Source organism: Calonectris borealis, chromosome 21 (assembly GCF_964195595.1).
Source record: "Calonectris borealis chromosome 21, bCalBor7.hap1.2, whole genome shotgun sequence".
NCBI lineage: Eukaryota > Metazoa > Chordata > Aves > Procellariiformes > Procellariidae > Calonectris > Calonectris borealis.
Genome location: NC_134332.1, coordinates 7,361,311 through 7,389,249, shown reverse-complemented (window position 1 = coordinate 7,389,249; position 27,939 = coordinate 7,361,311). Strand labels below are relative to the sequence as shown.

Sequence of the window (27,939 nt, the reverse complement as noted above, 5' to 3'; positions counted from 1 at the left end):
CACTGGGTGTCCCTTAGAGCAGGGCAGGGGTGGCTCGAAGTTGGGAGAGGTCCCCAGGTAGCCCCTTGTTTAACTGCCGCCCTACTCTGTGGTTTTTCAGACATTACGACATCAAAAGAAACGACGACATAGTGTCATTCTTCAACGATTTCAGCGACCACCTGGCTGAGGAGGCCTTGTGGGAACTGTCCCTCAAAATCAAACCTCGGAACATTACGAGGCGGAAAACAGACCGAGAAGAGAAAACCTAGGAGGAGGGGTTGCGTGAGCGAGGAGAAAAGCTCCGCAGACGCACCGAGGGCAGCTATGAGACTGGAGTTCAATGTTTGTACCTGTTACTGGATGACGCACCCTCCCTCCCAGCTGGCAGCGATCCCTGGGTGTGTGAATGTCGGGCTCTCGCAGCGGGCGAGAAGTGACCGCGCGCGTCAGCCGCGCAGGGCAGAGATCAGCCGGTGCTCGCGGCACTCGCCCTCCTCCTCCTCCTGTCCCTCTGTGCCATGAATCAGCTTTAAACCCGGGGAGAGAGCTTTGTGGAAGGAGGGTCCCATGCAAGCGTGTTACTGGTTTGCTGGCTGATTGCAGCCGGGAATACCCGGGCGTTTTTCATCCACAGAGGAGGGTCAGCAAGAGCTGAGCACCCACAAACTTGTCTCCGGAGTGGTGTTCAGCAGGCAGCAGCCATGGAAGCCAAGGGTTTGAGTCTCCCCTGCAATGCCACCTCGAAACGTGTTCATCCCTAGGAGATGAGGATGAAAGAGTCTCCCGCTGCCTGCCAGAGGAGCTCTGCTTTCGGAGAGCTGCTTGTGTTTACAGGGGTCTTCGGTTTACCCCAGATCTCTCGCGCCTTCTTCATGGGAGGAAGGCACTGGTCGTAGATACGGAAGAGGCACTGAAAATGGGGGCAGGGACCCGCCATCTCCAGTCGTCGTATCCCCCTCCTCCTCTCAGATCTCGTTATTTAAGCAACAGTAATCCCTCCGAACCCTGGAAACATTGACTACCCGAGGTACGGCGGTTCGCTTGTCCTGTGAACCCGTATCTTTTAGTGATGGTACTAGCTTTTGCACAGTAAATGCTGTAGTATACGAGACTGTAAATATTAGTATTTAGAATCCATTGGGGATTTTTTTGATGCATGTCTGAATACCGATGGGTTTATAGGAAAACAAGAAAAGTGCAAAACAGTATGTATAAAATTCACAACCAGTGACAATGTTGTACCAAGTGCTGGAAGAAAGGAGGCTCGGGGCGGCCGCGTGGGCGCTGGCTGCGGAGCAGGTGCAGGAGCCGGCCGAAGGAGCCAGCGGGTCCGTTTCTGGGGTTGGGAATGGGAACTGGGAAGGAGCCCTGTGCCCGGCCGAGCCGCCCCGTCCCCTCCACCCCTCTCTTCTTTCCTCTCACTGTTGCCAAATGGTTTTTTCGGGGGGTCTCCATCTGGCTGACCCTTGGTGCTGTGCTTTGTGATCCGCGCTTTGGCAGGAGCCCCAGCAGGACCCTGTCCGTGCCGGAGCCAGCAGGGCAGGGGCAGCCCGGCATGGAAGAGCGAGGGGGGGGTCTCATTTCCCACACACGCAGCGTTAACCCCAATCTGTTTGGTGTGCCTTATTCAGCCCCTCTGTCCCCTCTCCGTGTCTCCCCCACAGCGTCCTCGCCAGTGCAGCCCCAGACGGGCCATTTCACGTCCCTCCTCTCTGTCCTCATCCGATGGTTTACAGTGTGGATCGTGGGTTTGAGCGTACGCCGTAGGTTTTGTCAGCCTTGCGAGGCCTTTCTCATATCGCGTGGTTGCAGGTTTTTACAGGGTTCTGTCTAACAAAATCCTGCGGTTTTAGGGCAGCGGCTGGCAAGGAATACAGACGGAGTGTTTCGCAGAGCATCCATAACTTATTTCTCAATAGCAGCTCCGTGTTTGCTAAAGCCTCTGTTTATTCTGGGTGAATCAGAGTTGCAAGCACTTCCTTCTACAAACAGATTGCAAAGTCTTCGCCAGCTCCCTGCAGACAGCAGCTCTGCCTGACGGGCGGCAGGAGGGAGCGACAGCGGCGTTGCCCTGTTCGTAGGATTGTACCCACCTCCATTATTTTCCTGAAGATTTAGGCACAGGGCTCATGCAGCGGCCAAATGCTGAAGCGCAGAGACACCCCTGCCCGCGAGGGCATCTTCTGGGGGAGGAGAGCGTGGGGTCCAGCACCGGTTCGTGCTGTGCAACCCCAGAGCGGGAGGAGCGGGGATCTTTCTGCGCTGAAACACGGCGCCGAGCCAGAACATTTCAAAACCTTATTTTTATGGCACTAAGGGCATTGGAGCCATGTGTCTGTCCGGCCAAGGCTTTGCAATCCCCAAAGGCTTCCCAGCCTTCCACGCAGGAAGTAATGCTTGTGTTTTCCTTTGTAAATAAGATTAAAAAAAAAAAAAAGACATGGCGAGACTGTGAAAAGGCAAATACAGCCCGTGTCTGGCACAGGCTTCCCCCCGGCAGGCTCCGAGCACTCCCTCGGTGTGCTGCGGCATAGGCTGTTCCTAGGAGCGTCGAGCAGTGGTAGCACTAAAACCGCAGCCCATCGCTCCGCTTTCCCCGTGCGGGGGCCGGGGGGTGCGGTGTTCCTGGCCACGGAGGGACAGGAGGGTGCACCTTGTCTTCAGCCCTGCCGGGATGCTCACCTCCTCTCACTGGCGAGCGGGAGCCGTTTCCAGGTTCTTCCCTGCACTTGAAACCACGAGCCCCATTAGCGCCAAAGGGGGGTCTCGCTCCCCTCCCTCCGCCAGCCCCCCGAAAGCCGGAGGCTCAGCCCGCGGCTTGGGAACGGGAGGTCTGCGTGGCCGCAGCATCTCATCCAGCGTGGTGGGGCCGAGCCCCCCGGCTTTCCTCCCCACCTTCTCCCCTTTGCTCTGCCGTCGTCCCCAGCCGAGCGGGGTGTCCCGACCACGGCTCCTGGCTCATGTCCCGACCTCGGGACAGGCTCGCAAGGCTGGAGGGACCCTAAAGAAGGGTCTCCGTGCCCAGAGCAGCTTCAGGTTTGCTGACCAGAGACTCCCCCCTCTCCAGGAGCAGCACCCCTGGGGAGCAGAACCCCAGAACAGCAGCCGCTTGCAAGACCGGCCATGAGCATGTTCGCGTGTCTTGCAGGCAGCGTCCCTGAGGCCGTCACCGCTCTTTTTGGGGGGAGGGAGGGGTCTCAATCCCCTCTCCGCGTGGGACAGGGAGCGGGGAGAAGCGATGTCCCCGGTCACCAGCCCCCTGCCCCGCTCCCAGGCCTCTCCTCCACCCCCAGCTGTATTATATATTTACCACTAACCCAGTCCTGATGGTGGCATCTTCCTGCGAACATTTCAGACCTGTAACTTTTATATTAAAGACAAATAAACACCAATAACAAACCCGCCTGATGATCCTGTTTACAGTGCATGCAGCAGTCTGTGGATTAAAGTGACAATCAAATCCACTTCTGGCGCTGGTGTGGCCTCGTGTTTTCTCATGTGCCCCTCGGGGTTTTCCTCTGCCCTCAGCCCTTTTCCCTTTTATTTTTCCCCTATAAATCTCTTCCTTACCTCCCAGCGAAATGGTCTCACCCCAGTACAAGCCCTACACTTGGGAGGGGGTATCTGCTCCTGCCGCCTTCCTCCGGGCACTGATGTCCCCCGTTTCTGCTCCCCAAAACACGCGTTGGCAGGCGCGTGCCTGGCCGCAGCCCAGCCCGTGCAGCGGCCGCATGCCGGGCGGCCGAGGGCTATAAATAACCCCTGCGGTGGCCTGAGCGGCCGAGCACGCTCCCGCACTATTTCAGTCCTGGACGGGGTTCAAAATTCCTCTGGAAATAATCGGCATCGGCCAGCTCGGGAGGAGGATGCCCAGACACTGACCAAGCACATACCGCCCGCTCGCTCGCTGGGGCTGGACCGCGGTGCCGCATCCCGCCGGCCCGGCAAAGCGCGAGGGGGCTGCGGGGTCTGTCACAGCCCCCCGGGAGGCAGACGCAAGTGTGGCTGTGAGCAGAGCTGGGGCCTGGCATGGGGCACGTTTACATCCCCGCTCTGGTCCTGCCATTTCGGAGCTGGAGCTCGGCTCACGGGAGCAGCCTTCGGAAGTCCCAGCGCCTCGTCCTCCGCTTCCCCGCGGCTGCGGCAGCTCTGCGAGTGGCACCCCCCGACCTGGGACCGCTGCATCCCCAGCACGGCCCCGTGCGGGCTCCCCTTCCCCGGGGTCTCCCCAGGGTCCTGCTTGGGCTGGAGCCCCAGCACCCACCTGCTTTTGGAGGAAACCCTGATTTGACCGATGACAGGAAAACTTACCCTGAATTTTGTGGTGGACAAAAGCCATGGTGGGGGGAAGGTCCTTGGTGTGCACAGAAAACAGAAACTTTGGCTACACCTGTATTTTATTTCAATCTGGAAGCAGAAAGAAGGTGGCAATAGAGCATGTGTGTGTATTTGTGTGTGCAGAATTACTGTAGAAGCTAAATATGTGCTTTTATATCTTCTCACATTATTAATTATTGGTGAGGGCTTCTCGCATGCCCAGAGCAGCAGCTGCCAGCGGAGCGGCTGCACACCGTGGCCTCTCCGTTACGCCTTGGCCGTTTGCTCCATCTCCAGCCCCAGTTCTACAAGACGCTCCCTCCGCACCAGAGTCCCATTTGGCATCTCCAAGTGACAGCCCGCAGTAACGGGATTGAACGTCCTGCAGCAGAGCCTGATCCCGTACGTGGTGCTGCTGCTCCAACACGGCTCCTGGCCCAGAGCCGGCTCCAGTGGGACACAGCGCCGGCATCGCTTTGGTCTGGGTTCCTCCTGCCCGCACCGCGGTTTGTGGGGCCGAGAGCAGGCAGGCGAAGGCACATGCGGCTCCGGAGCGGCTCCTTGCCCCACCAGGAAGGACAGACGCTCCCCCTTGGCCCCGGTAACGCGTTGTGGTCGCCCATTTCCCGCAGCAGCCCCGGCGATGCCATGCAGGGGCTGCGGCCGCTCCACCTGCCCATGCCCCTGGGCCGTGGTGAGCCACGAGGAGCCCCTGGCACGCGCCGTGTCCCTGCGGCTCGGGGCCCCTGTCATAGGTACAGGGCCACCAGGACGTAGATGACCCAGCTGATGGAAGCAAACAACCCGAAGAGGAGGCTGAAGAGGACCAGCGACTGGGCCTTTTTGGATGCCACATTTGCCTGGGCCATGTCCCCGCGGCCGAGCGCGGCCCGGGTCTGGCACAGAAGGAGAAGGGGAGAGGTTAGAAGAGACCCACAGCACGGGGAGGGGGGATTCCAGGCGCCGGGCGGGTTCGGTGTAAATCGGGACCGCGCCATCCCATCCTTACCTCATGGGAGTAGACGAGGGCAATGACCCCAGTCAGCAGGCAGCAGAAGATGGTCACCAGCACCGACTCCACCATGTAGTCCTTGGGCAGGCGCTGCCCGTGGCCGGCGGGCGATGGCCCCATGCTCGGCTGCCCATCGTACTGCGACATGGGGCGGGGAGGTGGTTAGAGCTGCTTGGGACCCCACAAACCCGGGACGGGGGATAAGGGGTGACCCCGCTGCACGTCGGGGGGGGGATACGTACGGTGGTGTAGGGCAGAGGTGCAGGCGGGACCCCCTGGGGTGGGAAGGACCCCGGCCCCGGCCCCGGCCCTGGCTGGTAGATGACGGGCACTTGCTGGGAGAAGCCGGCCGGGAACGGCGGGTAGAGGAGGTGAACGCTCTTGGGGTCCGGGGGCGAGTAGGGCGGCGGGTCCCCCTCGAAGGCCACGTTGATGACGGCCGCCAGCACCGCGGGCCCGTCCCCGCGGCCCGCAGGGGGGCCACAGCGGGTGCCGGGGCTGGGCAGCCCCCCGGCCGCCCCGCTGTCCCCCTCCTGCTCCGCTCCCTCGGCTGCGGGGCCGCGGGCCCGGGGCCCGGCCGGCGCATCGCCCTCCATCCCACGGAGACACCTGCGGGGACAGGGAGGCCGTGGGCTGCCCCGCTGTGCCCCCACCCCGGCGGCGGTGCGGGGCCGGGCCGGGCACAGCCCGACCCCCCAGACGTCCCCTCGTAAGTAGGGTCGAGTCCGGGGCAGGGGCGGGCTCTCCGCAGGAGTCCCCCCGTTCGCCACCCCCGGAGCCCCACGGCCCCCAGCGCCCCCTCCCCTTCGCCACCCCCGTGTCCCCATCCCCGTCCCCACTCACGCCGCTGCCCGCGGGGTCCCCGCCTGCCGCACGCTCGGGGCCTGGCTCCCCGCTACGGCCCCGCCGCCGCCCCCGGCCCCCGCATGGCCCCGCGCCGGCGGCCGGGAGCGCAGCGCCGGCGGGACGGGCGCGGGCCCGGGCGGGTTAATCATTGACCGGCTGTTTGCCCAGGGCCCCGCGCGGGCGAGGGCCGCGCCCGGCACGGCCACCCCGGGGTGGGGACGGGGACGGGGGTCACCCCGCCGGGTCCCCGCGGCGGCGGAGAGGGGCGGCCGGCGTGTCACCCCGGGCCGTGGGTCTGGCGGACACGGACGGGCGTGGGCGCTGCGCCGCAGCCCGCGGAAACGGCGCGCAGCTCGGCTGTGCGGTTACATACACCTCGGCGAAGTTTTTCACGTGTAAATGTACGATTTGGCTGTATTTTAAAATACTATGTCTACGTGTAGAAAGTGCTGCCTGTGTGTTCCGGCCACATCTAGTCATATACAAAATGTATACAAAAATGTGTGTGTTTTAGCTGTATCTATTAATATTTAATATGTGGGTGTGTACACGTATGTGTATATATATACCCATACACAGAGTGTGTGTGTGCACTGTATCTATATGTCTTACACATATTTGTGTTTGTATGTCCTCATGTGTTGTACGTCCATATGTTTCTTCGTACGCACATTTCTGCGTATACATGCATTTGCACACACCTACGTATGCACCCATGTACACGTACACAGGCGCGCGCATGCACACGTGCCTATAGAAGCTATAGCTGCCTATAGCAGGCCATAGCAGCCTGCGCTGGGGTCTGCGGCCGCACACGCGCGTGCCCGTCACCGCGGGGCCGCTCCCCCCGCGGCTGAGACCGGGCGCACTCAGCGCACGTGTCCCCGCCGCCGCCGGCCACGCCCCCCGCCCCGCCCCGCCCCGCGGCCCCGCCCCGCGGACTACATTTCCCATCAGGCCCCGCGGCAGCGCGCCCCCACCGCCCCGCAGCCCCGCCATGGCCTCCGCCGGCGGCGCCGAGCCGGAGCGGCCGCACCCCAAGCCCTTCCTCATCGGCGTCAGCGGCGGCACCGCCAGCGGCAAGGTGAGACCCGGGGCCGCCGGCTGAGCCCGGGCCGGGGCCGAGCCCCCTGCCCGGAACAGCCCGCGGGGTGCGGGAGCTGCGCGGGGCCCGCCGGGGCCGGTCCCGGTGCCGGCGGGGCGGGCTCGGGCTCAGCGGCGAGCGCCGCTTCCTTCCTCCGCGCCGGCCCCGGGCTGGGGGGGGGGTCGCGGCCCGGCTGCCCGGCGGGGGGAGGCTCGGCCGGGTGCCGCGGGGGGCCGTGGGCCTCCCGGCCTGCCTGACCCCCCCCTCAGTCCACAGTCTGCGAGAAGATCATGGAGCTGCTGGGGCAGAACGAGGTGGACCGCCGGCAGCGGAAGGTCCTCATCCTCAGCCAGGACAGCTTCTACAAGGTGCTGACCGCCGAGCAGAAGGCCAAGGCGCTGAAGGGACAGTACAACTTCGACCACCCGGGTGAGGGGGCTCTGGGGGCTGAAGCCCCGCGGGCTTTTTCCCGTGGTTGAGTTAGTGGTGGGAGACCCGCTGGGGTTTACCAAAAGGGCTTGTAGGAAATGAGAAGTATGGGATAACAGAAACGCTCTTTCCCCCACCAAAACATCCGTCTGTCTGTCGCTGCGCGTTGCGGTCACGAAAGCTGCAGGTGGTAACGGCCGCTTTAGTGCGACTTTGCAGGGAGCGACGCTGGGGAGCTGGAGAGCATCCCGGCTTGCGGGGGCTCTGTCTCCTCATCCTCGGCGGTTGGGAGGATCTGTGATAAACTACGTCGTTCTCCAAATCCTTTCCTGGTATTTCTTGTCCACATAAACAGCTGCTCCCCTGGCCTGGGGGGAGTGCTATGGATTGCAGACGGGACAACGATCGGCCCGTGGCTGAAGTCTAGAGCCTGCTGTAGGTTCACCGGGGTGGATAATGAAAAGCGTTAAAGATGTCTGAGGTTTTCTAAATTACTCTTAGCTAACAGACTAAAAGAGTTGCACAAAATTATACAATTACCAAGCAGTTTGGTAAAATTATACAATTACCAACAGCACATTTGGGTTCTTAATTTCATCGTGTTGTAGTTGCTTATAAACAGCAAATTCTCTCTTCCTTATCTCTGTAACCAAGTATAGCAATTCTAGTTTGGGCGGGCAGTGTTGGATTGCTGCTGGTAGGAAAGAATAAGCCCTAAGTTCCTCTTTTCCTGGTGTAATACTGGACAGAGAGTTTTTCCTTCGGGTCTAGAAAATCTGAGCAGAACATTGGGCATAACAGCATCTGAACTTCTTCCTCTTTAAACCTTCCTCTTGCAGACGCTTTTGATAACGACTTGATGCATACAACCCTGAAAAACATTGTTGAGGGCAAAACCGTTGAGGTTCCAACCTATGACTTCGTGACCCATTCTAGGTAGGTTTCAGCTTCATGAGAAGTCTTGGGTTGTGTATGTGGATGTCTCCAGCTGGGCCTGGGGACGGGCTGCTTGACTGTGGTGCGAGACCCGTTTAACAACGTGTTCCGGGTGTTTTTTCCTGGCAGGCTGGCAGAGACGACGGTGGTCTATCCCGCTGACGTTGTTCTCTTTGAGGGGATCCTGGTTTTCTACAATCAAGACATTCGGGACATGTTCCATCTCCGGCTCTTTGTTGACACGGATTCCGACGTCCGGCTGTCCCGCAGAGGTAATGCTTTGCCGTCATGGATGGCGTCAGCCAGCTCGTGTTCCTTATCCGTCCTCTGCCATGTGGTAAAACTCATGCGTTTTATCTTCCCGTCCCAGTTCTGCGAGATATGAAACGTGGGAGGGACCTTGAGCAGATCCTCACCCAGTACACCACGTTCGTCAAGCCTGCCTTTGAGGAGTTCTGCTTACCGGTACTAAACATTTCACTAATTTGATTTGTGGTTTTTTTTGTGGGGGAGAGAAGGAGCGGGGTCGCCTGGGGATGAGCTGCGCTGTAGATGCAGTAGTGGTGGCTTTTGGTATTCGTATTCACAAATCCCACACTCCCCTCTGCCTCGTCTATTTAACCGTTACAAGCTGCTTGTTGGAGGAACTTAAATGGTTGGTCCCTTCTGCCTGCAAAGCACCATGGAAATCCCTAGAGGCTGCGCACATTTTCTCGCTGCCGTGGCTATTTTAGCATGGGTCCCTTTGACTGAAACACTCCCACTCTGCATTTATTCTGAAGTCTTGCAGGAAAAAAGAAGAGCTTGGTTTCCAACAGGCTCTCTCTCAACAGGGAACGCTGGTGAAAACCTGGGGCAGACCACTATGGCATCTGCTTGCTACGCTATATAATGCGGGGCCAATTTAGGTGCTCATGTAATCAAATTAATTTGTAAAAAAAACCCCTTTGAGAACAAAATCCTGTATGTGGATTAAATAAGATGGAAAAGGCTAGCTCAGGCGCCTCTTGCTCTAGGTCAAAGCAATTCTGGGATTGTAAAAGTCCTCATTAGAAATGCTGAATTTGCCAGCCTTTTTGTAAGTGGGAGTGGGGGGAAAGGCAGGGGCTCTACGGTGGTAAAGATCAATCAAATGTCATCAGAGGCAGGAAGGGATTTCACATGCACATGGGGTACCTTGGCTCTCGGCAGAGATTTAGCAATGGTTTGTGAAATGCTGATTAGAACCAGCTCTTAGCAAACAGACCTCAGCCTGCAAGCAGGCGACCCATTTGAAGGCAACGTACTCTTCAGAAGTGTAAAAGCAAGCACGCCACGCTTGACCTACTGCTGCTACCTGGTGATTCACTGCAAAGAGACAGTAAAAACAATCCCTGACCTTAAATCCAGTGCATGTTAGCCAGTATGACTTCTCAATTCATGTAGGTGTTACCATGACTGAGAGCTTTAACTTGCAGCCTCAGAACACAGAAACCCCTCCGTCTTTGCCCCCAGCTTTCTGGCGTTTGGTAGCTTCTTCCTAGAATAAAGCTGAGTTTTCCCATTAACAGTCTCCACCACCGTTGCTGTTTTGCAGACAAAGAAGTATGCAGATGTGATCATCCCCCGAGGAGTTGACAACATGGGTAAAAGGGAGTTTGGTTCTCTGCCCGATTTCTCTGGGGAGACCACCTTTGGGGCTGGGAAGAGAGCAGGTGGCACACCACTGCCTTGTCTGCGTGCTTCTAAGGGAAGGTGTTTTGCTGGAGGGCTGTAGGGGAGGGAGCCGCTCCGAGCCCGAGCGGGATGACCAGCTGCTCCGCCTGGGGAGGGCTGGAAAAGCGACACGCGATTGGAGGTGCAGAGCAGGACACCAGTGTTAAAGCTGGTCCTGCAGTTGCTGGTTTCTGTTGAGGTCTGACCTCGCTGCAGAGGGCAGGCACAGTTTCATTTACGGACTTGTTCTTAAAACTTGAGCTGAACAGGGCTGGATGCTCGACATTTTCTAGATAGCTCGGCCAAGAAAGCCTACGTGTCCCTATATTTCCCGTTCCTCTCCGCAGTTGCCATAAACCTCATAGTGCAGCACATTCAAGACATCCTAAACGGAGACATCTGCAAGTGGCAGCGAGGGGCAATGAACGGACACGGTCGGACCTACAAGCGCCCATTCCCCGAACAAACGGAGAGCAGCAGCAGCGTGCTAGCGGCCGGCAAACGCTCCCACCTGGAGTCCAGCAGCCGTCCGCACTAACCTCTCGGCGTCTGAAGGGTTTGCCTCTGGTCCAGACCAACGCTGAAGACAACTTCAGGAAAGGACTTCAACAGAATGGTTGGTGAAGTGCCCTTTAAGTCATCCTAGCAGCGGAGGGGATACTGGTGTGAAACTTCCTGCAGAGGGGAGAGGAAGGAGTTGGCCTGTCGCCCCTCTCCCCTCCAAAACCCCTCCCTTTTCTCCCTACGGTGGCTGGAGTTATGGTACTTGATGAACTGGTTCAAGGCAGTGCTACTTGCCTTTTTTGTTTTCAAAATGAGATCTAATGCCGAAGTCTCCCCTGAAAATTAAGCGCTACCAGGTGATTAGCAAGATACCCCATTTCCCTGATGATGATCTTCCTTAACAGGAAAATTAGCTGCCTGTTTTTTCAAAAGGAAAAACCAGTCTCTTTATCCAAGACCAGCTCACACCCTGTTAATGTAAGCAAGCAGGTGCCAGCCTTACTCTTCTCCACCTTGTTGGGACCTTGCGTTCTGGCATTGCTCCCCCGCTGGCCAGCCCCTTGGTAGCCTGTGGGGGCAGAAGGACTGAGGAATCGCTCCCCCGAGATAGGGACGAAACAGAGACTGTCTGGGACAAATGGGAACTCGCAGGTCATCGGGGGACAGGCCCCAGAAGTTGTGTGATTCTGGTTCCTAATTTATTCCTTTCTAAGCTCCCGAACCTTGCTACACTGTATGATTATTTTTTGTACCCAAATAGTCTCCTTCACCAGTTACTGAATGTGTGAGCTCCAGCTGGATTGAGTTGCTCATGGAAACAGAAACCTGACCTTGTCAGTATTCGTGTCTTTTAGGGCATTTCTGTACCGCTGGTTGCAGATTCTGCTGGCCGGAATCCATCCACTTCCAGAGCTGGGTGGGATCAGCAAGGGGGGAAGCTGTGAATTGCAAGACCCTCCTTCTGGTGGCACAAGCAGCTCTCTGGACCCTCAAACGGGGTCAAAGCGCTTGCCTTGCACTCAGGCAGTTTAAACGTCTGGTTAAATGTCTGGTTTTCTAAAAAGAGCAGACAAGAGGCTGGAAGTATAAACAGTGACATCCCAGTTTCTGTAGCTTACCCCAGCTAAGTGATACTGCAGCAACATGAAGTTTCTGGAAAAAAATTCTGAAATTAAGTGCCAGTTGGGCCTTTGAAAATGTCCTTGTGGTATCCGTCTTGAATCTGGACTTACGGTGTAATTTTAAGAAGGGGGGGGGGAATATTAAGAGGAACTTTTTCGTATTTGCTAGTTTTCTAAAACCAGGGTCTGCCTGTGTTGGTTGTGGGTGTGTTACTTTCGCTAATAAATAAATGAACAAACAGTGAGCAGAAATGACCATTTTATATAAAAGGTATTTGTGCTACTTGCTCTACACCAGCACAAAGGTACAGAGAGGAACGCTTCTGGAGGTGTCATTATATTCAACAGTTCTTTCTCCCCTTAACGCAGAATTGTTAGCTTTAGTTCTGTAATGGCTGAAGCTTTTGAGGAAAAAAAACTTGAAACATTGCAGTCTGCACTTTCATCCCTATAGTCTTTTCAACACTGGAAATGGTTTGTCATCTGTTAGTGATCTCCACAGTCCAGCGGTACGCTTCTGTAATGCCGAGGAGAAGGCAGGTCATTTCCTAACAACTGCTGCTGGGTGCTGTTTAGCTCAGGGTGACAGACTTAGAGTATGAGCTACTGCACTGAAGCATTGGCTATTGGGGCTGATTTAAGTAGGAGTAAAATAGTCACTAAAACCTACTTTGAATGACTGTGGTGTTTGATCATACCTTCCTCTGGGGGGGCGGAGCTCAAAGCAGCCTTGAATGGCATTTGTTACAGCAGCAAGGAGCTCTAGAGTAAAAAGCACCCCAGTCTCTCTAGGTCAGCTGTGCTTGGTCAGCTTTGAGCTGTATTGCAAGATCCTCCAGCTGCAGCCACATGGAAAAAAAGAAAACATCAAACATGGCATAGGTACTGTAACCCTTGTGGAATACCTGTACAGAGCTATTACAAATTCCCCGCTGAGCGATCCCAGCGCTTCACCTGCGCCTTCTCCTACTCTGTCAGTGCCTCTGCTGGTGCAGGCCAGGGCACGGGCTGAGTTACCTACAAGGTTTTTACCCTGTGTACAAGTTAGAGCAGGTTTCCTTGTCAGCATGATCAGTTCCACCTCGCTCAGAGTTCCTCTTCCTGAGATTTGAGGTGTAACCTGCAGCCCAGTAAATAAATACTGCCGTTGCTAGTAACAGGCCAAAGGATTCTTCTGGCTTTGGCTGATTTCTTGGCCTGCCTGCAGCTTTGTTTTAGCTTGTTTAGCTGTAACACAGCGATTTTTAAATGTCTATTTGTTTTATTTATTTTTGCTTAGCTTCATAAAAATTATGGTTATGCCAAATGATTATACATAGAAAAGAGCAACAAGTCATTATTCTATGCAGAATGAACTATTTATAAACTTAGCTTAATGCTGTAATGTTATGAAATAGGGATGACAGCAGAGCATTGAAAGTGGGGGCAAATAATGCATTTTTGAGGAATATAGTCATGGGATGATGCTGAAGACTGCAGGGCCAATTACTGACAGTTAAAGATGTGTAAACTTTGGAGCTGGGAAAACCCAGTTTTTAGGAGTAAGAAAGAAAACAGAAAAGGATCCAATATGTTGGAGAGTATCCATTTATATTAACTTCTTGTAACATGGAATTGCAGACCAAGGTGCTAGGGAACATATAAAATATAGCCCTAAGTGCAAGATAGCGCAAGAGGGAAGAAACCATCAACATTCTACTCCCAGGAAAGAGGAAGAAAAAACCCTTGCAGCATGCTCGTCCCAGCAAAGGACCTGGGATGCTGTTGACTGAAGACAGCAACCTGCAGACCCTGAGGGGCAGTGGAAGGGTGACTGTAACAGGGGTAGAGATTGGGAATTGTGCTCGTAACAGCTATATTACTGTTGAGACCTTTTTTTTTTTGTAACAGTATTCTTTTATTTTCTTTTTCTGTAATAATTAGATCTGGACTACTATCAATTATTTGATCAGACTGTTAAGATTTCAGTTATACTAACAATAAATTCTTGGCTTTGCATAAAAGGCGTTTCCTTTTGCCTGTAACAAGATTGTAATTGTTACTGTTTTCGGATGAGGATGTTCCAGCTGTCCTTCCAGCGCAAGTCCTTGAGTTCACTAACAGACAGCGAGGGCTCCCCATAGGTGACAGGGCTGAATGTGCAATAGACAAGGTAAACCGAAGAGAACCAGGCTACGATCGATGCGCTGAACATGCTCCTGAGAAGCAGAGATCTGGGATGAGAGAGGGAAAGAGCAGTCAAGTTATATCAAGGCTGGCCAAACACTTCATCCAAAAGGAAGACCTACATACGGCCTAACTTCTCTAAAGGCAAATGCCAAAGTATGGCCACTGCTGGAAAAATCACTGCCTTCCCTGCAGCAGCTTGCCAAGGTGACAATCCTGGAGAAAAGAACTGCGTCACTTCTCTTGTCTATCTATCTATCTATCCATCTACCTTTTAAAACCAAATACCTGCAGAGATGATCGCTGAGATGCTGTAATACGATGGGAATCAGGAGAATCTGGAATGTGAGGGCAGGCAGGTAGTGGTACAGGAAAAGTGTTTTCTCCATCAGGAAGAAGGGCAGGTAATTCACAGCCCAGCCTCCAACACAGATCCCCCCGGCCGATACCCACAGCTGCCATGCATCTGCAGGAGACAGGAGAAATCTCAAAGCATGGACCCCGGAAACCTGAAGTCTCTAAGAGGTTGCCTACTTCCATGGTTTGTTTTTTTCCCCCACTCTTGACAGTTTGTGCTAATATCCCCTTTAACTTGATCACACTCAGCTGAGGGAAATGGTTAAATTTTGTCACACTTTTATGAAGTACCCATCAAGACAGATTACACCTAACATGAAGCAGCTTCACAGCATGACAAGATGTACTGCCAGAAAGGTCAGCGTAAAACTGCCCGGCCACACAGAGGAGATGGTACCTCTGTTCTTCCAACCTTCTGTTGGAAGAAACACATCTAAAATAACCCCCTCCCCACACAGCCGGTACCTACCTCTTTTAAATCATCATAAAAGGGCTCAGTAGAATCCAAATTTAATGCCTGGAGATTTCTTACATCCAGGAAATGATCCAAATAAATATTATGCTGGCTACTATATTGTCTCATGAGGTAATGGTCACATTGTGATGACCATAATCAGTCATGGGCTATGCTAAATGTTTGTGTGTCCCAAATAAAAATTTCAGGCTTAGGGACAGGAAAAAGTGCTAGCATAGCCAAACACACAGTTGCAAAAAAACGTGGCTTTGGATCCATAAAAGTGTAGCAGAACAAGAGACAATCCCCCCACCTCGACACACACACACACATGAAAAATGGAATCAGACCTTCAGGAATGTCGTTAATCTTTCTCCTTCGTCGTATCAAGTACCACAGGGACAGACACACGTATACCAGAGCAGCGACGTTAGCTGAAGCCCAGGTAACAACATTCCCAAGGAGGTGGATCTGGGCCTGAAGGATAGAAGATGGTCTAAGCCAGAAACAGGAACATGCCGCAGTTCTTTTAGGTAAGTTTAAATATTATCTACACATACTTGCTAAATTAGATGTCAGAATGTGCCTGGCTAGTAACCTGATCTTTCCTGGAACAAAGCTAGTTGATAAACTTTGCTGCTTTAAGACTCTTTTGTAATGTAAGGCATTTAAAGATGCTATTGGAGATGAGCTCATCTTGTAAATGGAATCAATAATGGAAACTATTAAACTGCAGTTTTCCTGTACAAAAAAAAAAGTGCAAGAAGATATGATTTAATTAAAAGCAACTACTGTCAAAGCTGTATCACATGCCAGAAAAAAACCCTCAACCCTCAGGGAAAATATACTCTTAATACAGGAGGAGTCCATCCTGGAGCAGCTCCTTGGCTGGAACTGCAGCCCTGCTCTCACTCACACTCATGGAGCGCACATCTGACCTGAAGTCTGCTCTCTTCACCAGGTTCACGTTTACTTCTACCTCTTGTACTTACACCAGAGGTCGGGTGGAGCCAGTAGGCAATATTTGTGTCCATTGTGATCCAGTCAAGAGCAGAGGAGCTGTATTTATGTTCTGTGTCTTCATTTTTTAATGTGAGTATTTTCCACTAGGAAAAAAAGTAAACAGAAGGCTTTCAGAATTGGCACGAGTGGGATAGCAGGCATGGGTGAATAGCTCCAGATGTAAGCTGGTAAGTTCTTAACCTGGGAGTGGAGAAAGATTTTTGCATATCTCATACTGGATACTGACCAATACAATGGTTTTATTTTGTTATATAATGCACTTTCCTTAGTGAATTTCTGCAGTGTTAGTAAGGGGCATCAACACTACTGGTTGCATATACAACACGTTACAGTTCAGTTTCAGACAGCTTCTGGGTGCCCAACTGATCTTCCCCCCCTTCTTTTTTTACACAATCACTTGGGTATTCATTACTGAATAGCATACTTGCGCAGTTCTCTAATGCCCTTCTAAGTGCAGAAATACTTTTTTTTCAGTGAGGAAGCCAAACTACTCTATCAGCAAGGAATAAACAATGAGTCCTCAGGCTCAGAGTTTGCAGAAACACTCAGGTTCCTGCTCTGCAGCAGAAGGGAAGATGAAGGGAATAAGAAGACACTCACCTGCAATTCCGTGAACTTTGCCATAAAGCTGAGGTTTTTACTTATGTCCATCTGCGTGGGAGAGTGGAGTTCCACTTCTCTCTCTTTTTGCTCTTGGCCTGGAAGAAAAGCAGCATAGCTCAGAAATAACCACATAACAGGTAGAAAGCTAGAAAGGGGAGAGAGCACATACGATATACCCCTGGCTTCTCAGACTCCTGGGAGCCCTTCTCCAATACTAGTGCAACTGCAAGAGCGCTCTAAGGGGATTTCTACGGATTCTGACATCATGGTAGAGCCAGAGCCTGCTGAACACACATACACACGATACCACCTTCCCAGCAACATGAAGCCTTCCCCAGTCACAGAAATCTGCTTCGAGAGCATGGCTGAGACGTACTTTTCCCATATCTGTGCTCTTCCACATTCCACACCATACTCTGGTGGTAGCCTTTGGACAGCTTCTCTCCAACCACCTCCAGCTGCCGGTATCCCCACTCGGGTAAAGATGCTCCACTGAGCTGAAAGGGAGATGACTGTAAACTTACAGTCCTGCCAATTTGAACTTCAGGATGGAAGTTCCTGCCTGAGCAGTGGATCACAGCAAGGGACTGCTAGAAAGTATGTGAAGAGTCACCATGCAATACTGTCTCAACAAATGCTACAGCCAGAAAGTCAGTGATTCTGGTAAACTCTGTGAAGAGATCCTTAATTATTCCAGCCGCTGTCACATACTACACACAGACTCCGCATCAATTTCTGAGGCAGTTTCTAAGGCCCAGTTGTGTACAGTGGCCACAACCTCCTGAGAAGCAGGACTGCATGCTGAATGGAGTATGACTACCTGAAACACATGCTGCCCTTTTATCACATTGAGCAAGTTCATCGGTTCCCTTTATTTACTTATTTGGTTATTTGTTTTTAGTGGTTTAGGCATTTTGGAGCAGAGAGATTAGTAGTTTATGAGATTACGAGAGCTGCATGGAGGAAAAGCTATAGGCAAATAAACATAAATCCACTTGCCTTTAGCACTGCAGAGGTGTTCACGTGAACAAACCTCACTTCTGACAGAATTGTCTTCCAAATATCTGTGTCAGACTCCCGATTTACAATTTCCTACAACAGAAAGATGTCTTTTGATAGTCATGTTGTCCCAGCTGTTTCTGCTGGAACATGATGAGCTCTTCCCTTCCCTTTGACCACTCACCACTCTCCAGAGGTTCTGTGCTGGCATGGAGATGTTATAATCAATATAGCAGGAAACTTCTTGGGAGTGAGGGCTAAGAGGGGCAGCAACATCATGCCTACAAGACAAGTAAAGTAAGATTCTCCGACACCTTTCCTAAATTCATATAAAAAGCAATCCCATAAAGGTAGTGAATTGGCTTAGACCACATTCAATAATAAAGCAAAACCAAGTTTCCTTTATACAGATTGCACTGTTTACTCTGAAAGAGAACACTCCCCACTACCAAGAGCTGCCAGGAACAGGCTCAGAGGAAGCCAATGCAGATGCGAGCTATGCCAGGCTGAAGAACAAGCACCGACTGTGACAAACAGAGACGCTGTTCACTGGGGTTTCCAATAATGAACAAATTAGGTTTGGAAGGGACATAGCAAAAACCCAAGCTCAGAAAAAAACCCTTCCTAATCTGAGTGATATTCAAGTACATGCAGACGCCCTTTGGGAAGCAGTCAGGAGGCAGTTTCACACTGCAGCCTTCGCAACACAGGCAAGAATCCACAGCAATCAGCCACAGCACGCTGGTCGCTCCAACACATCTTCCTAACTTTCAGAGCACAACCTTCACACAGGAGTATGCCATCAAAGTCAGCGGAGCTGGCAGATGACTTTGGGTTAACAATCACACAAAATAGTAAATATCTGCACCTGCCTGGAACAGAAGCAGTGAAGGGGCAAGGATGAAGACTCACCAAGGGGACTATGTATTTAGGAATCTGCAGAACTATCATGAACAAGGCCACTAGTAGAGAAGACCAGAAACAGCTAGCAGCCACTGAACAGTTTGTGATTAGTATCAAATCCCACTGCCAAGTCAACTTGGCAAAAAATAAATAAACATACAGCATCCTTTTGCTGGGCCACAGGGATGGCTTAGGTAACTGACCATATGAGGTCCCTCCCAGCCCCACCGTTTTAAGAATCCATGAATAACAGGCAGTTTATAGCACATCTGAATGCAAGGGTGACTGTGCTTCAACCCCCCAACAGTTATTCTGAGAGATGACAAAGCAGAATGAGGCAGCAGGCTCGGCAGAGCAGAGGATGAGGAAAGGACTTACGTGTTGAGGTACCGAGTCGTGATGCCGTGGACCAGCTGCACGATGTGTCCGTGCCTGACAGGACGGGGTGGGTTACTCACCACCAGCTGCTGCCTGGTGGAGTGACACCCGAGAGGAAGTGGTTACATTCTGCTTTCTATATAATGCAACCTTGTCATGACCAAACTGTTAAGTCAAGAAGCTGCAGGCAGGGACAGACATTTGGGCAGCAAGATGAGAAATTCAAGCAATCTGTAGATTGTACCAGAATGGAAACAAAGCTCATCAAGGCAAAGGTGAGTTAAGGACAGAATGACTCAGAGGATTGATAATGGGATACTGACACCCCAGCCATTAGGTCAGTGATCTGAATCCAGGTCAGTTAGGAGCGAGTTGAGATTATTCCCACCACACAGCTGTTTGGCGGCTTCTGTGAAATGCGTAAGTGCTTCAGTGGGGTCTGACAGGTGTTCTTACTACAACTGATGTCACTTTTGGCAAAATTGTAAGAGAGATCAATGGCTATCTCCACCATGAAGACCAAGCTCTCATCTTGCTTCTGGACAGGGCTAAGGCATGCTTTGGCAAGGGGGAATGCTGCAGTTCACCTAACTGCTGCCTACAGAAGGACTGTTCTATAGAAGGACTTCATATCCTCCAGGGCTTGCAGAAGTCTTGAGTTTGAAGAATTTTAAGAAGATAAGGGGTTTCTGTGATTCTGGTAGAGTCCCTACTTGAAAAGTTTGCGCTATGGACAAACCTTCCCAATGTGGGTATAATTTATAATGGCACACAGTCCTTCTGGTAGGACTGCTTATACAGTTCCCAGAGCAACACAAGAAACCTACAAAAGCAATTTTTTGATCAGTATGAAATGATACTACACAAGGGCTTTTACTGGCAAAACTACAAGAACAGAGAGTCCTGCTCCTCACTGACAGTTACAATGGCAAAACACTTCAGCCTGAACCAGGCGTCTCAGGCACAGGCACCCACTTGGAATCCCTCCCCATGTGGCCGATTCTACAGCTCATCCCACACTTTAAATACAATGAAATACTCCTTCTGCAGAAGTGATTTCTACTCTCCTCTGAGATCCATTCAAGTCTGATAAAACTCATCAAGGCTCATACACTTCAAAAAGCAGAACTTCCCTTTCATGCAAAACACCTGAAGAGTTCCCACCAGTCTCAGGAGTCTTTAAAGTTCCCCTTGTGAACAGCACAGCCCACGTTCTGGCAGGAGCGGTTCAGACAGAATTTTGGAGTCCTCAATAATGCTTTTACCATATTGAGCTGCCCTTACCAACTCTGCAGCTGAAATTACTTGATCATGGCCTCTACGCCCGTAAGCAGAGAACAGTAATGTCCAATCCAAGCTATGCCCTAGTTAGGTTTTGGAAGCATATAGAAGCTATGCTTACAGCAGCATGGCATTTAAATCTCTTGCATACTCACATTCCAGGATCTTTGACAATCCACCAGTTGTTCACATCCTTGAAAGGATAGCAGGTCACCTGCTGTTGATGGGAACTACCTCGGCCATTCTCATACCTGCACAGAAGGTTAAAAAAATCCACAGGTGTGTAACAGCACATTTCTGTGCTCAACAAAGTCACAGCAATACAAACCAGCACCAGATCACTGGCTCCATTCTTACAGAGCAGACAGAATCTGCGAATCTGCAGTGTGCTCTGAAGGATTAATGAAGAGAATGCCAGGACCCAAACTGGATACTTCTGAAGTGAAGAACCAGAGCATACTTTCACCCCAACAATACAGACCCTCACCTGATGGGATAAGTATTTGTGTGAGAATGGAGCCAACACTGCATGGGCTTGCCCAACACATTCCGCAGAGTAATCTGAGAGCCGTAGGCCACCTCTAAGGGCTGACCCTGAGTGATTCGAGCCAGCCCACCCTGAGAAGCACAATGATAGGATAAGTGGAAAGAAGAAGAAACAACCCAGAGACTGTTTAAATTCTATTAAGAGTCACTAGTCATTTTAACATAGCAGTATCTTAGCACAATGCCTTCTCATTTGGTTGCATCTACAAAAATAAAGTCTTGCAGCACCATACTCAGCAGATAGCAAATACGCCAATGCCTGAAAGACTACAGAGTCTTAGGGAACATCCCTAAAGCCATGCTGTTCTAAAAGACAGACTAAGCACTCTTCTAGAGAAAATCACACTATCATCCTGTGGTATACAACGTCATCACTTAAGAGTTCAGTACTGTATCTACTTCTGTGGAGTTTCCTATAGGAAGGAACAAATCTTCAGCAGAAGAGTGAACATATTGTTCTTGGTTCACTGGGAAAAGCTTTTCATCCGTTATTAGGATTTCAGTCATTATTGCTTCATCTTAAAGCAGTACTACAGCAGCAAAGTAGTTAAATGACACAAAAGGAACAAATATGCAGGATCAAAGGAACAAGATTGCACACCTTTCTTCTAATAGTGAACACAAGACAGATTTCCTCCTCTTCTCCCCTAATAAATCAGTTTCATGAGCACATTTCCTTTACCTCTAAGCTGGCTTGGAAAGCACTTGTCATAATCTGGTCATGAGGCCCAGAGCGATACAGCAAAGTCAAGTGAACATAGAAGAAGGACAGGTACATTGCCACTGGGATGATGATGAGGGCCAGTCCCCTAGCTAGAAAATGGCACATCAAGGCAACCTAGAAGAACACAGAGAATTCAATGGTTTCATCCTCCAGATATTAAAAATACTAAAAATACCAGTGCACTCGGCTTGTTTTGTTTGTCCTTTTTAAGTTTCCCCAACCAGGTTCATTCAGCTATAACTTCGTGGACAGCTGGATAACTTCCTCCAAGGATTTGAACTGGAGCCAGCAGGAGGTATGTGAAATAGTATAGGTTTTGAGCCACAAATCACCAAGACATGGATAAGAGCAGAAAAGCCAGCGGCGCACATGTGCTTATCTTAAATTTAACTCCATCTTCTCCAGCAACTGAGCTGGGAAACTGTTCCACGACACAAGGATTTGCAGACTATGACAAGGAATTTTAGTACAAAAACCAGCTACAGACAGCATTGTTATCTGTGGGCTTGCAAGGCTCCAAGCTGGCTCCTGTACTGAAAAGTTACACATAATATATTTTGCATGTCGTGCTACCTACATTTGACAAGCTCTGGTCTCCTATCATGTGCCAGAAGTGGAGTCCTGCAATGGCCAAGAGCAGCATATAGGTAAACAGGCCCATATATTTCACTCTGAGAAGAAAGTGCATAAAAAATGAACACAGTTGAAAACTACACAATTACCTAATACAAGACATAAACATTCAAACTTTCTCTTGAACAGGATGCATTAAAGTCCAAGGACTTAGATCCATGACAAGTTTGGTACAACAACATACATAAGCTTCAAGGCTTTGCCACCAGAAGATACCATTTGTTTGCCAATTACATTAAATAACCACAGTGACAGAGAACCTTCTTGATAACAAGGTGGCAGACACAAAGCACAGGGTCCCTAAATTCAGACTTACTGAAGACGGAGGCAATTAGGAGGGAGAGGTGAAATGCAGATGCTAATTTATAACATAAAGCCATCTCTGAGAAATTAATTTTGTTCTTCCCAGAACAGTACCCTCTAATGCCTGGTATTGCCCGCTGTGAATTGACACCCTCTCTATAGAAACGATCTAACTCACTAAGAAGTCATGGAGATGTCTGCTCAGAACAGCACCAAGAATCAGTCTTCAAACTCCAAAGCCCCAATGACACTTCAGATGGCACGCAGGAAAGTCAGCTTTCTAAAACAAAGTAAGACGTCATCACTTACCCAACTGCACAAGAACAAGCTACTCCAGTCAACAGAAGCCAAAACCACCAGCTTCCAGAAAAGGAACTTAAATAAAAGGACAAAGAAAAAGATGTTACGGTGAGATCTGGGCACCGTCTTAGGATCCTGAATTCAGGTAATTTTGCAGGACTCCTCTATTCCTTATTCTACTCAGAGGTACCTCATTCTGAACCTCCCATGCCACCAACTCTCAGCCCTGACCTACATGGTCTTATTAAATATACTTCTCTGTATTCTGAAAAGCATAACTGAACGCTACCTGCCTTCTGATACTACAGATAAAAGAAATGTATTAAAATACTTGCTGGGCTCGGTTTAAAGATAGTTTTACTTTATCCTCTGCAAGGATCAGAGAACATGTGAAGTCACAAGAAAAGCAACAAAGATCTCTAAACAAAGATCTGTAAACAGTAACAAAGGAGCGTTAACTGACCTGTTATCATCAGTGCTTCTGTGCACAGAAGGAAACCTTCCAATAAAAAATCTGGGTGAGCAAAGGAGTGCTCCCAAGGGATTTTATTTTTATTGTAAAATGAAAAAGACAACCTTGCTACCCGTTAAAACAGTCTTTAACACTGCTCAGAAGAGAAAACTTCAGGGGCAGCCATATGAGAGGTCAAAGTATTGGATTTTGCAGACAGATGAAGTGAGTTGCAGAATGGTGAAGTGACTTAGAGAAAAAAAACACAGAGTCTGTGACAAAAAAAGAGCCACCACAAGAATATCCAAAAAGATGAGAGACAATCCAGCTTTACCTGTGCCTTTGCAAATTGTAGAACTTCAGGTAGGACAAAACTGCAAGTAGGATAAAAAAAATCAATATTGATTCCAGGAGCATGAACCTTGACTGAGTGATCAAAGAGTTCTCTGTTGGAAAAGAGAGACAGACACAAAATTAGAGAAACTTATCTATAAGCAAGTGCTACCTCAGACAATCACATCATTATCCAACAGAAGGACCTGCCCCTTTAAGGACAGCCAATTCACTTGCAATCTTACTGGCTGTAATAGGGAGGTGTTGCGTTTAAAGGGACAAAAACCTTCCAGCAGGAGCAAAGTACACGGCCATAACTGCCTCCAAGGACAAAGAGGTGGGCAAGTAGTAAAGTCTGGCAAGAGGCAGATAAAGGTGCTGTGCTTGCCTACAAAGGCAAAGAAAATCAATGCTGGGAAATCCAGAGAGGTGCTTCTCAAGGCAACGAGAGACAAGGCAGTGACCCCAGCAGGCAATGAGCATGATGACAAATCTTCAAGAAAGGGAGCTGCAATGAGCTCCTTTGTGCAGGATTCCCTGAGCCAGAATCAGAGCAGCCGGCAGCTAGGAGAAGTTTCTCTTAGCAGACTGCTAAAGGGCTGTTGAGAGGCTCTTTCCTTTTCAGGCAGCTGCCAGCAGATCCTCAGAGAAAACAAACCAACTGAGTTATATACACTAGAATGGCGTCAAATCGTGGTGCTAAGGACACAGACTGGTTTGCTGCAGTTCGGAGATGAAGAAATTTGATGAGCTCTAACTGTAAGTAGGGTCGTCCTGCTGTTAAAAACCAGTATGTTGTAACTCATCCTGTAAACCTCCGAGGAAGAGAGTACAGGCCTCCCTGGATGCAAGAAATGTGGTTTTCTGTGAGGCTGTTAAGGCTGCCCACTTTGCTTAATAATGAAATGAACTTGTATAAAGCCTCAGCCTAGAATGGCAGCCTGCTGCAGAGCTGTAAGGACAGAGAGGCTCAGCAGAGACCGATACAGGCCAGGGCTGAAAGTGGGCTCCGTTGTGTTGTTAGCATTCTGTGGGGTGATGCTACTCCAGCCCCTTATGTCCCCTAAAAATTCACAAGGGGAAAAGGGACCCTTCTCCCCCTGCATGAAGAATGGGGCCCAGGGGAATAATCTTACCTAAGAGAATCAGAAGAGCAGCTCCGAGTGCAGCACAATGGGAAAACTGCAGTTCTACCAAAATCTGGTATGCTAAAGGCACACAGAGAGCACCAGCCAGTGCTGGCAGGAGTCGCAAGGACCAAACAGGAACGTTCATGCTATATTCTGAAATGGGAGGCAACAGTGATGCACAAATTTGGAAACTATTAATTGCAGAGAAGTCAGATCAATACAGAACTCTTTATGACTATGTTGAATCTAACTCCTACTCTTAGTAATTTGTTGTCCGTCTCGTACTCCTTAAACTGTTTTAACCGATTTAAAAAAATCTGTGCTATGGAAGCATAATGCCTTAAACTTCTGTTAGAGACCTGCAGGAGATTTATTTAAGAGGAGAAGTGAAGGTTTCAGATAAAGCATTATTTCCACTAGTCAGCCAAAAGGAATCTCTCAGCCACTGAAATATTGCTTATTTTCTCAGAAGAATGAGACAGTTAAAATCAGCTCTTACCAGCTCCAATCCTGTTCCATAAGAAGTTTCCATCAAATCCTCCTAAGTAACCTACAACATAAGCAACAATTCAGAATTTCCAGTCTCAAAACAAGTATAAAAACTGCTGCTAAATTGGTCCTGGAACCATTTCCCAAACACACAGCTTTTCACGCATGAAAGCCCTCTTTCCCAAAAGGGTCCTCTTTCGTACTGTTTTGCCTGCAGCAGTCCTTGCTAATGTGCAGAGGCACGAAGAATATGAATTGGGAACAGCAGATTCTCAGTGACAAAGTTACATGTATATTTAATCTCTCCTTCCCATACAGACAGTTCTATGTTGTGTATACCTCAGCTACAGAAAGGAACTCAGGCCTGAAAGTCTGCTTGTTGCCTACTATTTCTAGTCACTAGCAGTTCTCATCTTACCTTTCTCTTTATCCAAAAGACTCCATAACAATGAGGTAATGGACACATGGCTCCATCACCTCCCCAGTAATCATGCAATAGTCCCCTAACAATACTAAATGAAGGAAATCCTAATTCTCTCTACATCAGAATCTCTCAGCTGCCTTGCGCTTTTCCCCAGTAACAGGATCTGACAACTCATTTCTAACCAGCACTTCTCTCTTCCAGGCAATAGACACTTCCCAATTTCAGGAGACGCCCCACCTCCCAAAGCTAGCAGCATATGGCCAAAAGGTGGGCCGCTGTCATCCACAAAGAAGATCCTCTTCATGTAGAGCGAAACGAATTGGCCGTAATAAACTTCATCAAAACTGAAACACAAGAGGCAGAAACACGTCAAGTCTAACTGGAAGTAACCTGCAGGCTACGGGGATACTAGGGAAGGAAACACTGATTTGTTGGCAAAAGGCTAAGAATACAATGAAGCACAGTGGCTTTGCCCCCTTACCTTCCTCTCAGGAGTTTCTATTAGGGAAACACTATCACCGTATTTACAGAGGCTGACATCAGGCAAGCTCTGCTCTTCCGTTCCTGCATTCTTACTCTCAAATGTTTAAAAAACAGAAGTCTGTGTCATTCAAGTAGGAAATAAACTATTCTACTCACACTACAGCCCGTGGATAGGAAAGCCCCCAAAGACGGCTTATTAATCCCATCACAGTCAATGCCACGAGGTTCATATTTATCTTCGCAGTAATCACAACCGGGTTCTTCAGAAATCCCAACATCCTGTCAAAGGTCTGTCGAAACCTCCGAGAGCAAACAGAGAAGAGCAGCAGTCACCCTTTCACTCAACGCTAGCTGAATATCATTTGACAGAAAGCATACACCACTACTTTCTGCTAGTCTTCTCATGGTAACTGATCTTCCAAAGTTCTCTCGCTTTCCACTTTTATGTGTCTTCTGCTGTATCTACAGGAGTAACTGTAAAAATGAAGTTACTAAACTAACACACTTAACTTTTCATCCGCCCTGCTTCTACATATGTATGGTTCTCTGTCACCAATAGTAAACTAGAAACTTTGCTTATTCTTACGCTGGTTCTGCAGAAACACAATAGCATAATTCAAGCCTATAGTCATCTTTGTGCTAAGCAAACCTCCCAGCCCAAATTCTGATGCTAGTGATAGGCAAACCACATGCTTAGGCTGCTCAGGTAGCTTTGAAAAAAAAAATAACAGTTACTTCCTTGCAAACTGAGCTTATTTCTTGGGGGGGGGGAGGGGGTAGAACCCACAAACATCCTCTGTCTTAAAAAGCTGGCTATAGGAGCACGGGCGTCGGTGCTGCAGGGCTCTAGCGCAGCCTAGGGGGGAGCACTGCAGGGAGCAGGACTTAACTCGTTACTCCTCCAGGCAGAACTGCTAAAAGCTATGTCAGAAAATAGTAGGGAATCAGCATTGTATCTCCTCACCTCAATACGACTGAAAGTTACTGGAATAAATCCATCTGCATGGCTTTGATCAGCGGAGAACAAACCAAGATGCGAGCACATCACCACCATCAAGCGCGGCGCCACCGTCCTTGTTTCTCACTACCTACAAAACACAAGTGCTGTTCAGCTGCGCGTTGCCTCGTGAAACAGCCTTTTGTAAGAAGCCCCTTGCAAAGCTGTGCTCTCCACTGGCACTGGGGACAGGACACCACTGCCTCACCTGCCTTGGGGCAAGGGCAGGCCATCACCTGCACTCTGCCATCGCCTCGCAGGCCCTGGGACCCCAAAGAACACCTGATGGAAAAGAGGACCCTGCTTCTCCCTGCAGCACAGGCAGGCCTTGAACCCTGGGGCAGGACTGCAGCACTACCTGCCCCCCAGACCTTATAAGCCCCCCTCAAGGAACCACTAAGCCCTCTACCAGGCTTTGCATCCCTTTCCGTGAGCCTTATGAGGGGGTAGGAGGACCACCAACCCCCCCACCAGGCCTTGTTCCCCCTTTTGAGCGCTACAGGGAGCAGCAGGACCACTGACCCCACACCCAGGTCTCACCCTTGAGGCCTGGGTCAACAGCACCCACCAGCCACGATGTATCCAGCCCTCTACCCCCCCTTGAGCGTTTTTTGGGGCGGCGTACGATCACTAACCCGCCACCAGGCCTCCCACCCTCCCCTCGAGGCTTATGGGAGCAGTAGGGCCACCAGCCACCCCCCACCAGGCCTCGTATCCCCCCCTTGAGCCTCGGGGGGGCAGCGGCATCACTAACCCCGCCATCAGGCCTCACCCCATCCCCCTTGAGCCTTACGGAGGTGGGGGGGGGGGGCGCAGGACCACCAGCCCCGCCGCGCCCCGGGGGAGGCAGCGGGACGGGGACCGGGACGCCCCGGCCCTGAGGAGATGGCGCCCCCCGCGCTCACCCCGCTGCGAGGGGCGGTGAGGGGCGGGACCATACTGCGCACCGCGCTCCACCCCCTGCCTCGCGGCGCCGGATGTGGCGTCAGACGCACGCAGCGCCGTGAGGGCGGGGAAAGGGAAGAGCGCCGTCGTG

The 27,939-nt window shown here is 50.7% G+C and overlaps 4 protein-coding genes across 16 annotated transcripts in view; 2 read left to right on the top strand and 2 right to left on the bottom strand.

Moving 5' to 3' along the window:
• RAPGEF1 (Rap guanine nucleotide exchange factor 1) overlaps window positions 1-3,541 on the top strand; it is a 90,035-nt gene extending 86,494 nt beyond the window's left edge. Inside the window, exon 26 of the mRNA XM_075170587.1 lies at window positions 101-3,541. Coding sequence (XP_075026688.1) covers window positions 101-251 — 151 coding nt within the window. The 3' untranslated portion in view covers window positions 252-3,541. The remainder of the gene's footprint in view (window positions 1-100) is intronic.
• A 795-nt stretch (window positions 3,542-4,336) lies between these two features.
• PRRT1B (proline rich transmembrane protein 1B) lies at window positions 4,337-5,910 on the bottom strand. Its single transcript, XM_075170608.1, has 3 exons — window positions 5,554-5,910; window positions 5,309-5,449; window positions 4,337-5,195 (listed from the first exon to the last, which is right to left on the bottom strand). Exons 1-3 carry the CDS (start codon window positions 5,905-5,907, stop codon window positions 5,049-5,051), a joined length of 642 nt encoding a protein of 213 aa, XP_075026709.1. The 5' UTR covers window positions 5,908-5,910; the 3' UTR covers window positions 4,337-5,048.
• A 1,208-nt stretch (window positions 5,911-7,118) lies between these two features.
• UCK1 (uridine-cytidine kinase 1) lies at window positions 7,119-13,929 on the top strand. The gene is made up of 7 exons (XM_075170582.1): window positions 7,119-7,241; window positions 7,511-7,670; window positions 8,510-8,606; window positions 8,736-8,878; window positions 8,977-9,071; window positions 10,183-10,231; window positions 10,649-13,929. Exons 1-7 carry the CDS (start codon window positions 7,155-7,157, stop codon window positions 10,837-10,839), a joined length of 822 nt encoding a protein of 273 aa, XP_075026683.1. The 5' UTR covers window positions 7,119-7,154; the 3' UTR covers window positions 10,840-13,929.
• Window positions 13,799-27,851, bottom strand: POMT1 (protein O-mannosyltransferase 1). Of its 13 annotated transcripts, none has more exons than XM_075170567.1 (21): window positions 27,658-27,850; window positions 26,871-26,994; window positions 26,063-26,196; window positions 25,661-25,767; window positions 25,010-25,060; window positions 24,517-24,663; window positions 23,382-23,493; window positions 22,606-22,671; window positions 21,938-22,031; window positions 21,319-21,474; window positions 20,578-20,708; window positions 20,246-20,341; window positions 18,810-18,902; window positions 17,713-17,809; window positions 17,529-17,621; window positions 16,906-17,026; window positions 16,527-16,624; window positions 15,896-16,009; window positions 15,254-15,380; window positions 14,381-14,558; window positions 13,799-14,139 (listed from the first exon to the last, which is right to left on the bottom strand). In XM_075170567.1, the coding sequence occupies exons 2-21, from the start codon at window positions 26,958-26,960 to the stop codon at window positions 13,965-13,967; spliced, it is 2,280 nt and encodes a 759-aa protein (XP_075026668.1). In that variant the 5' UTR covers window positions 26,961-26,994; window positions 27,658-27,850; the 3' UTR covers window positions 13,799-13,964. The 13 variants fall into 13 exon arrangements, with proteins under 13 accessions (XP_075026668.1, XP_075026669.1, XP_075026672.1 ...); XM_075170568.1 differs by having other exon boundaries at window positions 27,697-27,850; XM_075170571.1 differs by having other exon boundaries at window positions 26,063-26,206; window positions 27,658-27,849.
• Between the last annotated feature and the right edge of the window lie 88 nt (window positions 27,852-27,939).